We start from the raw sequence: 14,841 nt of genomic DNA on the forward strand, positions 1-14,841 counted from the left end.
CATAAGAGAGGGATCTCATGGACCAGAATGGAGCCTTCAAACTCACGGGAAGCGGAGTACATGCCTATTTAGTTAAATAGTATGAAACAAACCCATTCAATAGAAGGGGTTTTAGGAATATTTTACTCGGTAAATACATTGTTGGAGGAAATAACACATAGATAGTAGATTATACTATGTTTTTGTCTCGAAGAAACGATTCCAATATCCAATAAAGAAAACCTTGCATCTGGCTCAAAGTTGAATGTCATGCCTTTAATCAGGTTGGCATGCAAGCAGTTTTCTTTTTGCATGTTCATTAAACAAATTAGTCTGCCACACATTCACCACAGGGGCGAGAAGTGCCTGTGATGCTTTGAGAGCAAGTAATTTACACGCTTTAGATTTTCCCCACTTGGGATTTCCCCCATATGCAACGTTATCCATTTAACATTTCTATTTTGTTTTGCTTTTCTTCAGTGAGAAATACTTACCTCTCATTGCCTTTCAGCATCCTTTCCTTGTGTGATCTTGGGAAATCAGATGGACCTAAGTGATTTACAGCGTGCCCATGTGGTAACACGAGCTCACCAAACATAATTGCTTTTTTAATTCTCTGTTCTGCAAGGGGTTGTTTGTTCGGCATGCACCACAGCGAAGGACCTTTGTGTCAAAACCTCTCATTATCTATCTCTCCGACCCCCATCCGCGTCCACGTGGCAGCTGGCAGTGTTTGGTAACAGCCCCTGTGGAGTTTCCAAATATCTCACTCGAGAGACTAATTCATATTTTCTCAAATATTCCACCAACGCATTGGGGATTCGAATTCGAATTTTCAAATTGTATTGGCCCATGGATTTTGGTTCCTTTCCTTAATCAACAGCACCTCCATTGGTCAGATTTGGTGAGGGTGGGGTCTCACTTTAGAGCCACTGACGTGTAGATTTTGGACAGCCGCACAGTCTGTGTCGGAAGCGGAGAAAAGAGTTTTGAGACGAAGATAAAGGGGGTAAATAGACAAACGAAGGGTGAGCAGTTGCGAAGTGTTCTCAATTGATCCATTGCGCGCTGCAAACCTTTATGGAGCCTCTGGATTGCGCACAAGTGGTGTTCTCTCACAGTCGCAGCTGTAGTTGGTTTTGAGCAGCAGTTGAGCGTTTCAGACAATAATCCAGCTTGCTCTCTTTTTTCCGGGCTCAACTTTATCCGCCGAGAAACAGAGAGATCGAACGCACCCCAAACCCGAAAGTATGACCGAAGCTTCCGCGCTCCGGTGAGCGCATGTCGGACCCGTGAGAGCGTGGACGAGCATGCAGCGCCATGGGTTGGTGTGAGCGCGGGGTTCAAACCCTGCTGGCCACCGTGGGGGCTTTTGCTGCCTTCAGCTTGATGACCATCGCCATCGGCACGGACTACTGGCTCTATTCGCGGGCGTATATATGCAACAGCACCAATGCCACCACAGACGAGACCCAGTCACAGCTCAAAACCAAGAAGGGCGACCTCACCCACTCTGGGCTGTGGAGAATCTGCTGCATTGAAGGCAAGTCGGCTCTTACTCTCACACAGTTGCTCTTTGCGGTAATTTAACATATATACTGCAAGTTTTCATTTTATTTCCGTACGAATTCGCTTTTACCCCCTTCTGTCTTATACAAGGTGGAGTCTTCCAATGCTCCTTGCGCGCAAAAGACGCGCATACCCTTTACGCACGGCAAATATCTCAATCGGACAAGAAAAGAGTCAACACGTGGAGCAACTTTCAGAGGTTATGTGCCAGATGGAGAAAAGCTTCAATAATCACTTAACTCCAAATGCAGGAGGACATAAACAAGCGGCCGGTGTCCCACAAAAAGCTCAACTCCAGCTCCCGGCCAACTGTTACATCGCATTGTTCTATAAGCCCACACAATAAAAGCGGCTGTGTTACAGTCTGCGGGGCGATGCCAAGCCGCCGCGTCTCAACCCATTCACCTTAAATATGTTCCCTGGCAGGAAAAGTGCGTGCTTTTTGTCTACTTTCATTTATGTCATTGTATCCGTGGCTGTTGCTTGGCAACATCCGTGAAATTGCTATGGAAACATGCACGGCAGTATAAAAATAGATGACTCCGGGATCGCGTCATGTCCGAGCCAGTATAAAAGATATTTGCTACAGAACTTGAAGTAAACATCCACAATTATGCATTTTCTTCTCGCTGGGTGTGCTGTTGAAACCATTTTACGCATTTGACGTTTGAAGATGTGCGCGACATAGTCCCTTCAGAGTTAATCGTCCATTGACAGTTCCTTCCGGCCACCCCTTGACTTCTCCCCTCGGCTGTCCGTGAGGGAGTCGAGGCGACAGGTTGCTTCTCTTCATTTCACGATGCGCCGATCAATGGAAACATTGCGAATGAATGAATTAGAGCGAAGAAATAAGACTCACGTCTATTCAACAATTGGTTTAGAGAAGTTTTGAAAAAAAGAAAACCGACGAAATGTAACCCCAAGCGCCTTGTTATGCCCATAAGTGGCTGTGATGTGGAACTCTATATCTAAAACCACTATATCTTTAATACACAGAAAGCATTTGACCCTCCAGAGAGACACTCCGGAGATGAATGAGACTAAGGATGAAGTATCCACATCCCACAGTGTGAAACGTGGCACACAATGACTTCTGTTTCTGGAGCTTTGTTGCAGCCAACACCTTCTCACAGCAGATGGAAACACAAACGTTTGTTCTTTCATGCATCTTCTGTGTCGCCTTTTGTTCATCATCGGTGCCTGGACTATTAATGAAATAAAAAAGGTATCTAAACACGCAGTGTTTCTTAATATCTCAAAAGCAGCTGAACATATTTCAAGTTGTACCACATAAAGAAAATATCTATTTTTCCCTGATGGTATCATAATTTACCTTCTGCAAAATTCAGTTTCAATGTCAGGTTTCTTTCAGTATTTTCAGTTTATTTCTCTCCTTCATTCCCTGCCTGGCTTAATGTCATCAGGCCCCACATACAGGGAGCAGTCATCAATGATTAAACAGAGTCTGCTCGTCCTGCGGGAAGATGGACGCTTTAGACCCGGGAGGCACATCCCGGAGAGTCCTGCTTAGCTGACAGCACAGACTGCAGTGTGAAATATAATAATACCTACATCCTCTGACTAAGACCCTCCAAGAAATTAAAATACATAAAATTTCAGCCAAAGATAATGTCGAGTATGATTTCCCATCAGTGCGTTGACGTAAATAATGAAAGCGGATTAATGACACAAGAGACTCCTTTTTTGAATCCACATAATTTGCAGAATCAAAGGCCAGCCTGTCATATAAATGTGTGAAAAAAACTGTGCTAATAGTTGTGCCTCTGCTTAAAAACACAATCTGCTGGATGGTGACTCTGTTGTCATGGAGACTCCAAAGTATAGTGGAGGAAAAAAAAAGGAAAGAAGATGAAACCCTCTTTGTCTTTAATTTGTTTGTTTGCCCACATATACTGTCAGGGTCGGTGCTGGAGCAGGCGGAAGCAGGACTCAAAAGCCGAGGTTCTCGATCAAAAAGAGTGCTCTTTATTCCAGACAAAACTGATAACGTGCTCCAACAGCGTGGGACATATAGACAATGACACGACACTGGACAACAGGCACACAGGGCTTAAATACACAAGGGAGGTGCAGGTGATTGGACACAGGTGGGATCAATCAGGCAATCACAGGACAAGGCAGGAAGTGAAGTTACCCAGGAACACAAGAGACATGAAAACTACAAAATAACACAGGAAGAGAGACCAAACCGTGACAGAACCCCCCCCTCAAGGACCGAATTCCAGACGGTCCTCAAGGGGAACAGAACCAGAGAAACACAGACAAGGGGAGGGAGGGTGGGAACCCAACGATCTTGGACCGCGCAGGGAACTCAGGGTGATGGCGGCCATGTGTCGGGTCCTTCGGGGGGTCTACCGCTACGGCGACCGGGCTTCAGGGTCTCGGGGGGGGCGACCGCTACGGCGGCCGGGCTTCAGGGTCTCGGGGGGGCGACCGCTACGGCGGCCGGGCTTCCGGGTCTCGGGGGGCCGACCGCTACGGCGGCCGGGCTTCAGGGTCTCGGGGGGCCGACCGCTGCGGCGGCCGTGCCTCGTGGCGGGGGGCGCCGAGCTGTGCGGCTGCGGCGTCGTCGCGGCGGGGGGCGCCGAGCTGTGCGGCTGCGGCGTCGTCGCGGAGGGGGGCGCCGAGCTGTGCGGCTGCGGCGTCGTCGCGGAGGGGGGCGCCGAGCTGTGCGGCTGCGGCGTCGTCGCGGCGGGGGGCGCCGAGCAGTGCGGCTCCGGCGTCGTCGCGGCGGGGGGCGCCGAGCAGTGCGGCTCCGGCGTCGTCGCGGCGGGGGGCGCCGAGCAGTGCGGCTGCGGCGTCGTCGTGGCGGGGGGCGCCGAGCAGTGCGGCGTCGTCGTGGCGGGGGGCGCCGAGCAGTGCGGCTGCGGCGTCGTCGTGGCGGGGGGCGCCGAGCAGTGCGGCTGCGGCGACGTCGTGGCGGGGGGCGCCGAGCAGTGCGGCTCCGGCGTCGTCGTGGCGGGGGGCGCCGAGCTGTGCGGCTGCGGCGTCGTCGTGGCGGGGGGCGCCGAGCAGTGCGGCTCCGGCGTCGTCGAGGCTTGGGGCTCCGGCCCAACCCCTGACCCCACCCCCCCTTCAAGGACCGACTTCCAGGCGGTCACAAGAGGGTGGGAGGGAGGGGTCATCGTCGGGGGCCGTGGGGGTGGGGAAGGAGACTGGACTCTGGGGGCCGGAACGGGCGGAGACTGGACTCTGGGGGCCGGAACGGGCGGAGACTGGACTCTGGGGGCCGGAACGGGCGGAGACTGGACTCTGGGGGCCGGAACGGGCGCTGACGGGCGTCTCGGCGCCGGAACGGGCGCTGACGGGCGTCTCGGCGCAGGAACGGGCTGGGGCAAGCGTCTTTGGACCGGGTCAGGAGCCGGGGCTGGAGGGGTTCGTTTCCTCCTCCTCCTCGGGCTCTTCCTCGGGTTGAGGAGGTCCCTTAGTTCCAGGCACGCCTTCTGATAGCTCCTGGGACCAAAAATGAAGTCCGTCTTGCGCTGGAAAAACGGGCTCCTCACATCCAGGTATTCCGGGCCCAAGTCGTACCAGGAGTCTGCTGAGTCCTTCTTTGGTCGTGTCATTCTGTCAGGGTCGGTGCTGGAGCAGGCGGAAGCAGGACTCAAAAGCCGAGGTTCTCGATCAAAAAGAGTGCTCTTTATTCCAGACAAAACTGATAACGTGCTCCAACAGCGTGGGACATATAGACAATGACACGACACTGGACAACAGGCACACAGGGCTTAAATACACAAGGGAGGTGCAGGTGATTGGACACAGGTGGGATCAATCAGGCAATCACAGGACAAGGCAGGAAGTGAAGTTACCCAGGAACACAAGAGACATGAAAACTACAAAATAACACAGGAAGAGAGACCAAACCGTGACATATACGTTGTGATGCCTCCTGCATCGGTTGTGCCTAATTTGCATCGGGGTCTGTACTGCACTGGAAGCGGTTCCTTAAAGTGTGACTTGGGTAAATTAAACTAATAATAACAATCCAATTAGCAGGTAAATCTTGATGGTTAACACGGCGGCTTGCGATGTGTTGTTGTTTGTGGTACGAGGCGCGGGGCGCGGTGGAGGTGTGTGTTGGACTTTGAGGGTTGAGGTGGGAGGTTCACGTTCTTTGTTCCCACTGTGCTCCACTGGTCTGTATTTAAACAACTGAGGAGCTGAGCGGGGCCACGAATTAGCCAGCAGGCCCCAACTTCCACGCCGTCACCCTTCCCTCTGCTCGCCGTGCACTCTCTCTTCCCCTCTCTTTCCAGGCCGCTCCTTCTTTCTCATCGTTCTTTAATCAGATTCATTCCGCTTTTATTAACGAACCCCACGAATACCCTCAATCTCCCTGCCCCTTTTCATTTTTTGATGCTACTCTAAATAGAAAGGTCCTATTTAGCTTAGCTTAGCTTAGCATGAAGACAGCCTTCATGTGCCCAAAGGGACACACAAATATGATCAGTGCGCTTCAGAGGTGCTGCTAGGCCAACCCAGTCTCCAAAAAAAGCGTGAAATGGCTACGTTGGTCCACCGTGATAAACGTAGTCATGTCACGTTTTCCCCCAAAATAACGTTACTATGTTACGTTTCTATTGGCCCATTCATTTACATTGCTTTGCAAATAGGTCACGTGACTATCAAGTTTCCCGGTAGCGAAAAGAAAAACATGGCGGGCGGTCAGCATAATCTCCGTGAAAAACACAATATTTTAAGAAAGCATCAGCATTTGTATGCATTTCGATGGCATTTCTAGCGAGAAGTATGCGTTATTCTTTCATAATCTTCTATCAGAGACTGTAGAAGACCTTCCGTTTATTCGTTTCTGCGAAGATTTGAGTGTCTCTTTGGGAAAGCGTGGCTACGCAACGCCTTTAACGGCGCATTATTAAAAAAACACTTCCAGTGGGGGCGTTACCGTAAAGAGGCGTTCAGCCTTAAAGCCACTAATCGCCAAACAAAACAAACTCAAAGCACACGAATCACATTATGACTTTTTAAACATAAATTCCCTTATTTTTATGAGTTTTCAATGAAAGAATGCATAATTTCCGGGTGTAGGCAAGCCCGGGACATCCCGAATTATGGGCAATTTTGATTTGTCCAGCTTTTTGACAGCTCCAGTCCCGACTTCAAATCACAGCCTCCTAAGTCAATGACGCGCCTTAAACTCTCGGTTGTTGTGAAGTTGTGTGAGTGCAACCCCCCCCCCAACATTACGTCTTGTTTACATGGAAAAGGGGGGCGGGGCTTCGCCTTCAGAGCGGAGCGTCATTTCTCGCTCCACACGTCTCCTCTTTTTACTGGCCAGGAAAACGGGCGATCTATCCCACGTGGGTCTGGCTCCATTCCATTGGCTCTGACGAATCCATGGAGAGGCGGGACTTATCATTTTCCCGGCAAACGGAGCTGCATTGCTTGCCCTGTGCGTGAAGTGGCCGTGAGGCCTCCACTAAAGTCTCTCTCTATTTGTTCTGCTTTACTCAATAAAAGTAAAACCTTTACAGATATACTGTCCACACACTAGGCTAAAATAACGGAGATTCCAGGCTCCTCATTGTTTTAAGACAATAGGTTTCAATCTAAATCGCTGCCTGCTGACAGATTAATAAACCATCCGTCTTGTCCAACGTGGCCTGAAATTTGGAGAGTTTTGTTTTGTATTTACGTCTTGCTTTTATACTTCGTTCTGGCATTCCCTGGTCCCAAAGTAATCATTCCGGGTGTCAATTATGTGACTCGTTTGTGCATTCGATGTCAATCCCTAGCAGCAAACCTGTCATCCGTTTGCGCTTCACCCTCGTCACTTCTCCCTCGTCACTTCTCCCTCGTCAAGGCTGACTTTAGGAAACAAAGCAGAACATCGCACGGGCTCCTCGGGTTTCGCTGTGGGTTTTTCCACGTGAAGCTGAGCGTGTATCTCCCACTGTAATCTGCACAGTTCTGGAAAAATACAGTCATCATATCACTTTTCATTAGCTTTCCCGTTGCAGAGCTACAAACCTGAAAAAGCGGGGGGGGGGGGGGGGGGGGGGGTCATGTGAGACTCGTTGTCATGGTACCGTGCACTGAAGACGCCAGAGCCGAGAGATGGACGTGCTCAGACAATGCGATTGGTGTATTCCAAGGAGACAACTCCCTTATTGGCATAGCGGCGCTAATTCAAAAATAATGAAGATGTGCATCTTCCAGTTGCCGGTGGCATCCCAGCTGCTCCCACTAAATATTGTGTGCATGTTGCCAGAGGTCTCACATGTGTTAGTGTTGGGAGTCATAAACTGTCAAGTGTGACTGGGGTTTGCCAAGGCGTCTCTTATTTGCTCTTTGAGATTGTTTATGTAAATGGAATTATCAACCCTTAAGGGCTAATGGGTTGCCATGGAGAAGAGGGGAAGATGCTCAGCGGGGGGCTATTCAAATCCATGGCCGTGTAAAGATTGATAATCAATTCGTCACAGCACAGTCGGCAACCAATTAGTGGATATGGCGGCTTTCGGTACAAATCAGATGATCAACCGTCTGTGTCCGTCTGGCAGTCTTTTTGTCTCTTTATTGTCTTTTTAGTGTGTCCTTTTTTTTTAGAGCTTTTGCATCACACAAATGTCCGTCACAACATTTGAAAACACATTTAGTCCCTCCATCACTCTCGCCGTTTGCATTGGTGCGCTGCTCCGACTGCTTCCCCCTTTGATGTGGTCTCCTATCTTTATTGCATCCCACCATTCCTCTGCCCCACTGCGCTTTTGTTGTTTCATTTCCTTTCACCTCCGTCCGGTGTTTAGTCTCCGCCTCCCTCCTCCCCGCTGGTCAGCATCCAGACTCGGAGCTGAAAACTGTCACTCATAAATCACAAGCCTCGAGGCCTCGGCTGACAATCAGATTACCAATCCGTGGTGTTGTATTTCTACCATTTTTCATCACGCTCACACACACATGCACTCAAACAACGGGAGACCTGACAGAGGCGTCAGGCAGGCCGCCGTCTGGGACCATTGTGTGCAAGTCCAAATTAATAGCATCCTGTGTTCAAACTGAATGATGTATTTTTTTCGTTGAAGTCAGCTACTCGCTCCGGTGCTGAAGCTCCAGTCCGTGTTTACACAGAAATAAACAGCAGGGCCAAGGTGTCTGTGTGATGTTTAGTATCTTCACAGTTCTCGATCTAACCAAATGAGCCAGATGTTTTTTTTTCTTCTTTTTCTACAGGACCTTTTCACTTAACTGCTTAAAATACCACACTTTTTTTTTCCCGATCAGCCACCAGACACAAACTCGGGCTCCATTCCCACCGACGGATTTGACGCTAATTAACTTGATGTCCCTTATTAAGCAGCAGACCTAGTTAATGGAAACAGGCGCCGATAAAAGCCGGGGCACAGGCGACAATGCACTGTTGACCCTTAGGCACCTGGGAAATGGAGTTGACAGGTGTCATTTAATTGAATGGTTGACATCAGGTCGGCTCTAATCTCGGCTGCCTGTTGGGCTTTTAGTGGTAAAAAAAAAAAAACTTTCTCTGTTTGCCGTGTGATAAGTATAAGTCGTAATTGCTTCCAGAGAAAGACAAAGCTTAACCGAGGTTCAGCCTATTGACTGTTCGCCAAACTCCTCGCTCTTTCTCCCAAACAGTGGTTGTCCAATCATAGCGTAGATTCCTTAACACGAGGCAATGTGCTTGGGGCTTGAGGGAAAGAGACACTTTTCATCATTCGAGTATGGATGATGGAAACGGAAAAACGCAATGTAAGAAACATTTTTTTTTAAAGTGTCTGCCCAACATGAGCTTCGTTGTGTCTGGCTCACATTGGCTGTCATTACCATCGTTCATCAACAGTAAATCCACTTTGAAAGTAGTCTGTTGAAGCAGCCAGATGGGGATCGTCAAAAATGAAGCTGATCTTTGTGCAACGTCCCTCTACCCTACCGTCATGCTGCTTCTACTTCCCACTCTTTGTTTTTCCACCACTTTAGTTGTCTGTGGTGCTCTGATCTGTATCACCTTTGTGTAATCACCTTGTTCACCTATTATAAATAATAATTAATAATACTCCCTTTAGCGTGTCCTAGTATCATTTTTTGTTTGTTTTGTTTCTCATTCTCTTTCAATCTGTTCCCAGGTTGCTTTGGACTAATCTGTAAACTCCTCATTTTTTTTCTGCTTTTTGGTCCAAACATTTCTTGTGCTGTGTGTCTCCGTCTCTAGACAAGGTTTTTTTTTTTCATCATGGTGCTCACTTACAGCCACATGCTGCTCTCTCCGTTCTCTGCACGAAGCGCTTCCACCAGGCGGCCTTTTTGTTTGTCAAATTGGCTTCCTGTCCCCTCCGCCGCTCAACCACTCACCTGAGCTGGATAAGGACACGCGCCACCAGCCACCGAATCCCTCGGGGAGGGGCAACGCAATCACAATCCCGCCACCGCATGAGCAGGATAAGCTCCCCTCCTCACGTGGGCTCCGTTCTTACAATATGAGCGCACTGAGGCGTGATCTTTCGCGTGCGGGATCCCCGGCGGAGAGCGGGAGCTATAAACAACAACCCGCGTACTTTATCGATGTTGGAAACCATGCGGATGGTGTACGAGTTTATCCAAAGGAATGGGTTTTGTTGGTGTGCTGCATGTATCCATTTTTTTGCAGTTTTGGTGCCATTCAACAAATGCTATCAAAGATTCTGTATAGTGAGGGTACAAACACTGTCATTACTTTTTTTCAAATGTCTAATTTACAGTTCTATAAATAACCCTGCCTGACTACTGTGTTCATGTTAAGTTAAAGTAAGCAGCAGTGTGAAGACATGAAAGAACCAGAATTGACCGAGATTCAGTGACATGGAACGACCTGCCCGAGGAAATAAGACTGTCTGGTTGTCTGAGTCTGGTTATTTTTTAATACTTCTCGCGGAGAAGCACTTAAGTGCTCCATAAAAATCTGTACAATCATTTTCCAATAACCGATGTCCCGTCCCGTCAACTTTCATTAGTGACTAGAGCATAAAAGCGCCTTGTTCCATTAGACGGGTCGTCAGGGGTCTCTCGTCCTTCTACCAAACAAAACCACCTGCAGATTGATGGATTTACATCAAAAGTCAACCCCCCCCCCCAAGCATCAAATAAATCTTTACCTTCAGCTCTGCCTCAAAAGGAGATCGATTCCTATATTCCAGTTTCCTATTTGTTGTATGACCAGTCCTCCTAGACATCAAATGCCGTGTGTCAGACTTTTAAAGCATGTTGGGGACTGCTTTTCGTCTCTAACATGGAGACTCTCCTTTTTTGTTTTGCAGGAATCAATCAAGGCAGCTGTTACCGAATCAACCATTTCCCTGATGACAACGACTACGACACAGACAGCTCTGAATACTTGCTGCGTGAGTCCTCTTCGTCTGCTCTAGATCAATCCATTCGTTTTAAGAGCGTCTTTTCTTCCTCGACAGCAAATGCTGTTTCATACAGAGGTCGATCAGAGGCGGCGACTTTAAACAGGGTTCAGGGCCGCCGCCTGATACCACATCCCATGGAATGTATTTTCTGAATGGATATTTGGCGTCCATTTCGAATGACTAGTAATAGTTTTGAATTGACTGTCCTAGTTTCATTACATGTTCCTTATTTGCGAATCAATACAATAAAACCCACGAAAAATATGGCAACGTGATTGTAAGAACTGTAGGGTAATGGAAATGGTTCAGGTGGAGTGAGGGTTTGGTGAGAAAACAGAGTCTCGGTCAGAAGACATCAAATGATATTTGAGTGATGAATGAAGCGTGGAGAAGGCACGGTAGTATTTTATTTATTTGCCAAGGTTGACTTCAGTCAAGATGCATCGTCTGTGTGTTGCAGAGTGAGAGCAAAAAGATATAGCAATTAGTGGCAGGTAATTGACAATAGTCAATCCACACAAGTTGGGCAGGACAAATTAACAAAGAGATAAGTTCACTAATCCCAATTTAACCGACGTAAGAACATGGATCAAACAATCAATCTTCCCACATGGCACATGTCTGACAACAAAAAAAGCAATGAATTAACAGTTACCTAATAGTTAATTACCTATTAACAGCCTGACAGTAAATCATAACGACAATTAAATTCATCAACTGACTCATGTTAATTCACGTAGATGCACACAGTACACATCAGAGTGCTTGGAGACAGTGCAAAGAATGAGGCAAAGGGTTCACAATCAGTTTATAGGCCACAGGTGAGGCGGGCGTGGTCAGGTGGCGAGTATCTCTGAAAGAGCGAAATGGAGTAGAATGGAAACGGAGTCTTTTCAGTGATATTGAAACCAAAAAGGTTCTCATTATTAATTTGTTACTAAACATTGGGCAACGATTTGCAGGATTAGCATCCCATATTGTTTATAATTTTACTTTAATACTTTCAGTGATGTCAGTGCAGAATCACCAGCTTATTTGCATTTTCTCTTCATTTTCTTTTTGTTGCATAAAGCATATTTTCAAACGTATTTCCACCGATCTGTGGGTGTAAATTGATTTAAAGCACAGCCACTTCAGTATCTGCTGAACATGAGCAGAACAAACACGACTTATCAGACTTTGGATAAAGTTCAATCTTCACAGGAGGGCTTAGCACCTGACAATTGGGTAAATACATGCAGTGCTTATTTTCTGTGGAGTTGAGAGCTCTTTCTTCTTCCTGCAGCCGGTTAGAAAAGTGTTGTCACAGGTTAAAGCAAAAATGGGACTTATCTAAGGAAGGAGGTGGAAATGGGTAAAGAGATTTCTCTTTAAAAAAAAAAGGAATTTTTTTTTGGTGGGAATTTCGATCGCTATGAATTGCTTCCCGATTTAATCCACTGGGTGATGGATTAATTCATTAACTTGTATCCATCTTTCATCAACCAGTCCCTTGAATCTCCTATCAAATATTGGCTAATGAAGTTATTAATCATGTCGCGCCCTCCCTCCTCCGCCCCCTGCAGGTATAGTCCGGGCCTCCAGCGTGTTCCCCATCCTCAGCACCGTCCTGTTGATGCTCGGCGGCATGTGCGTCGGCGTGGGCCGCGTCTACAACAAGACCAACAACGTCCTGCTCAGCGCCGGCATTCTCTTCGTGGCCGCAGGTGAGTCTTGCCCTCGGCGAGCAGCGGTCGTTTTAAGGAGCGCCGGGTTTCGGGGGCAGCTCCGTCTGGCGCCCCCGCGATAACGTACGCGGCACTCCGTCAAAGTCGATGCAATCATGCAGATGGCCTTCATCCCGCAGCCGATGAAGGTCAAGATCTCCATTCACCACTCGCGAGTGATGAGGACCAGTGTTATATCTCCGTGGTGATGAGTGTGAAGTTTTTAGTGGTAAAGTCATGGATTATTGTTCGTAACATTTTCCCTCTTTGTCCTTTATTTCTTTCACCCCGTCATCCCTCAGGTCTGAGCAACATAATTGGCATCATTGTCTACATCTCCAGCAACGCGGGCGACCCCAGTGACAAGCGGGACGACGACCGGAAGTACACCTACGCCTACGGCTGGTCCTTCTACTTTGGCGCCCTCTCCTTCATTGTGGCCGAGACGGTCGCCGTCCTCGCCATCAACATCTACATCGAGAAAAACAAGGAGGTCCGCTGGAGGGCGCGGCGCGAGTTCATCCGCTCGCTCTCCTCCTCCTCCCCCTACTCCAGGATACCCAGCTTCCGGTACCGCCGGCGGACGTCGCAAGCCAGCTCCCACTCGACGGAGGCGTCGCGGGAGAACTCGCCGGTGGCCGGGCTGAAGGGGCCCCTGGACGAGCTGTCCATGTACGCCATGGCGAGGGACGGCGGGGCGGAGAGCGCGTACAGCCCCGAGCACGAGGCGGCCGCCGAGTTCCTCCAGGTCCACAACTGTTTCCCCAATGACTCGAAGGACGGGCTGAATCGCAGGACCACGCCGGTGTGAGGGCCGCGGGGCCCCCCCCACGCCCCCAGAGGCGGAGGAATGCGATGAGCGCGGGCCGATCTGCGGGAGCCCGGCTGCACTCGAAGAGGCCCAATTTTTTGGAGGACACTGGCTTTTTTTGAAAGGGCCTGGAAGGAGGTGAGAGGACGCTCAGCTGGACGCGAGACGAGACGATTAAACATAACCTGAGAACCACGTATCTACTTTTAGGAAATCATTCAAAGCAGATCTTTGTGTGTGCTGGAGCTGATTCATATTCTGTGTGAAATGGTCACTTAACGTTGTGGGTGGGACATGTTGGGATGTGCCAATCAATATTAATCTACCTGAAAATAATTCAACAAGGTGCTAGATGAAATGTACTATTCAACTTCAAAGTGTTCCATTTGTATCGATGTATATAAATTGTCACCCCAAGTCTTTGTTGTCTATCTTGCCTTATACTCTAATCAAAGGTTAATAAGAGACAACTGTCTCTCTCTCTCTCTCTCTCTCTCTCTCTCTGTATCTCTGATGTACGGCCTTTATAACAAACTCCATCTATACAGAGTGTAGTTTAGGGGTCATTGTCTTCACCAATGGTTGACCTGCTGAGTTGTGATGTATTGAACGTTCAGTGTTTTTGGCGCCGCCTCCTATTTATTCTTCTCTGACATTTGTCAGTTGAGCACTTTTTTTTTCTTCAATGCCCCACCCCCGCCATGTCAGCCTGGCCGTCCTTTTGGTCACATCCCGCCTGATGGATTTGACAGTCGTGTGGGTTCCCGGTTCACGGGAGACGAGCAGCTGACCTCGAGGGGATGCTCGGAACTGTGAAAACGCTACAGGTCAGGACTTCCTTTTTCTCTGAAAGAAAACATTCGCTGCATCGGATGAGGGATCCCAGCCGGGGCGGATGATGCTTTGTCCGTCTGTCTGTCTCCGCCGCCGAGTCCACCTGGAAGATGTTGTGTGTGTGTGTGTGTGTGTGTGTACTGTTGTCCTGCTTGTCTGTCACTGCTTTTTCTTTTAGTTCTCTCAGGAAATACTGTCTTGTTCTTGCTGGTTGGACACTATTGAGCCCCCCCCCCCCTAATTGATGGCAGTGCTGGGTATAGGGATAAACATAAACCTTGTGAAAAGGATTCGAGAAAAGAAAATGCCATAACAGTATTTATTTGTTTGCTCGAGCTTGCTCCCACAACCAGCTGGTGTGTGTGTGTGTGTGTGTGTGTGTGTGTGTGTGCAATTGTCAGTCTTGCAGCTATTCAGTTGGTTATGGTTTTGCAAATGAACTTACTCAAACACAGCCGTATTTGATTGTATTTAGTGTGCTTGAAAACCCATTGGACCAAAACCTTCATATCCTCGCCTTAGATCATGTAATAGAAAGTGTAGGTCTAACACATCC

The 14,841-nt window shown here is 48.6% G+C and overlaps 1 protein-coding gene across 1 annotated transcript; it reads left to right on the forward strand.

Annotated features, from left to right (window-relative positions):
- The first annotated feature begins 488 nt into the window (after nucleotides 1-488).
- Nucleotides 489-14,147, forward strand: cacng4b (calcium channel, voltage-dependent, gamma subunit 4b). Its single transcript, XM_037477477.2, has 4 exons — nucleotides 489-1,522; nucleotides 10,839-10,922; nucleotides 12,500-12,640; nucleotides 12,943-14,147. The coding sequence occupies exons 1-4, from the start codon at nucleotides 1,300-1,302 to the stop codon at nucleotides 13,449-13,451; spliced, it is 957 nt and encodes a 318-aa protein (XP_037333374.1). The 5' UTR covers nucleotides 489-1,299; the 3' UTR covers nucleotides 13,452-14,147.
- Nucleotides 14,148-14,841: the final 694 nt, after the last annotated feature.

The sequence above is a fragment of the Pungitius pungitius genome, chromosome 12, assembly GCF_949316345.1.
Source record: "Pungitius pungitius chromosome 12, fPunPun2.1, whole genome shotgun sequence".
Taxonomy (NCBI): domain Eukaryota; kingdom Metazoa; phylum Chordata; class Actinopteri; order Perciformes; family Gasterosteidae; genus Pungitius; species Pungitius pungitius.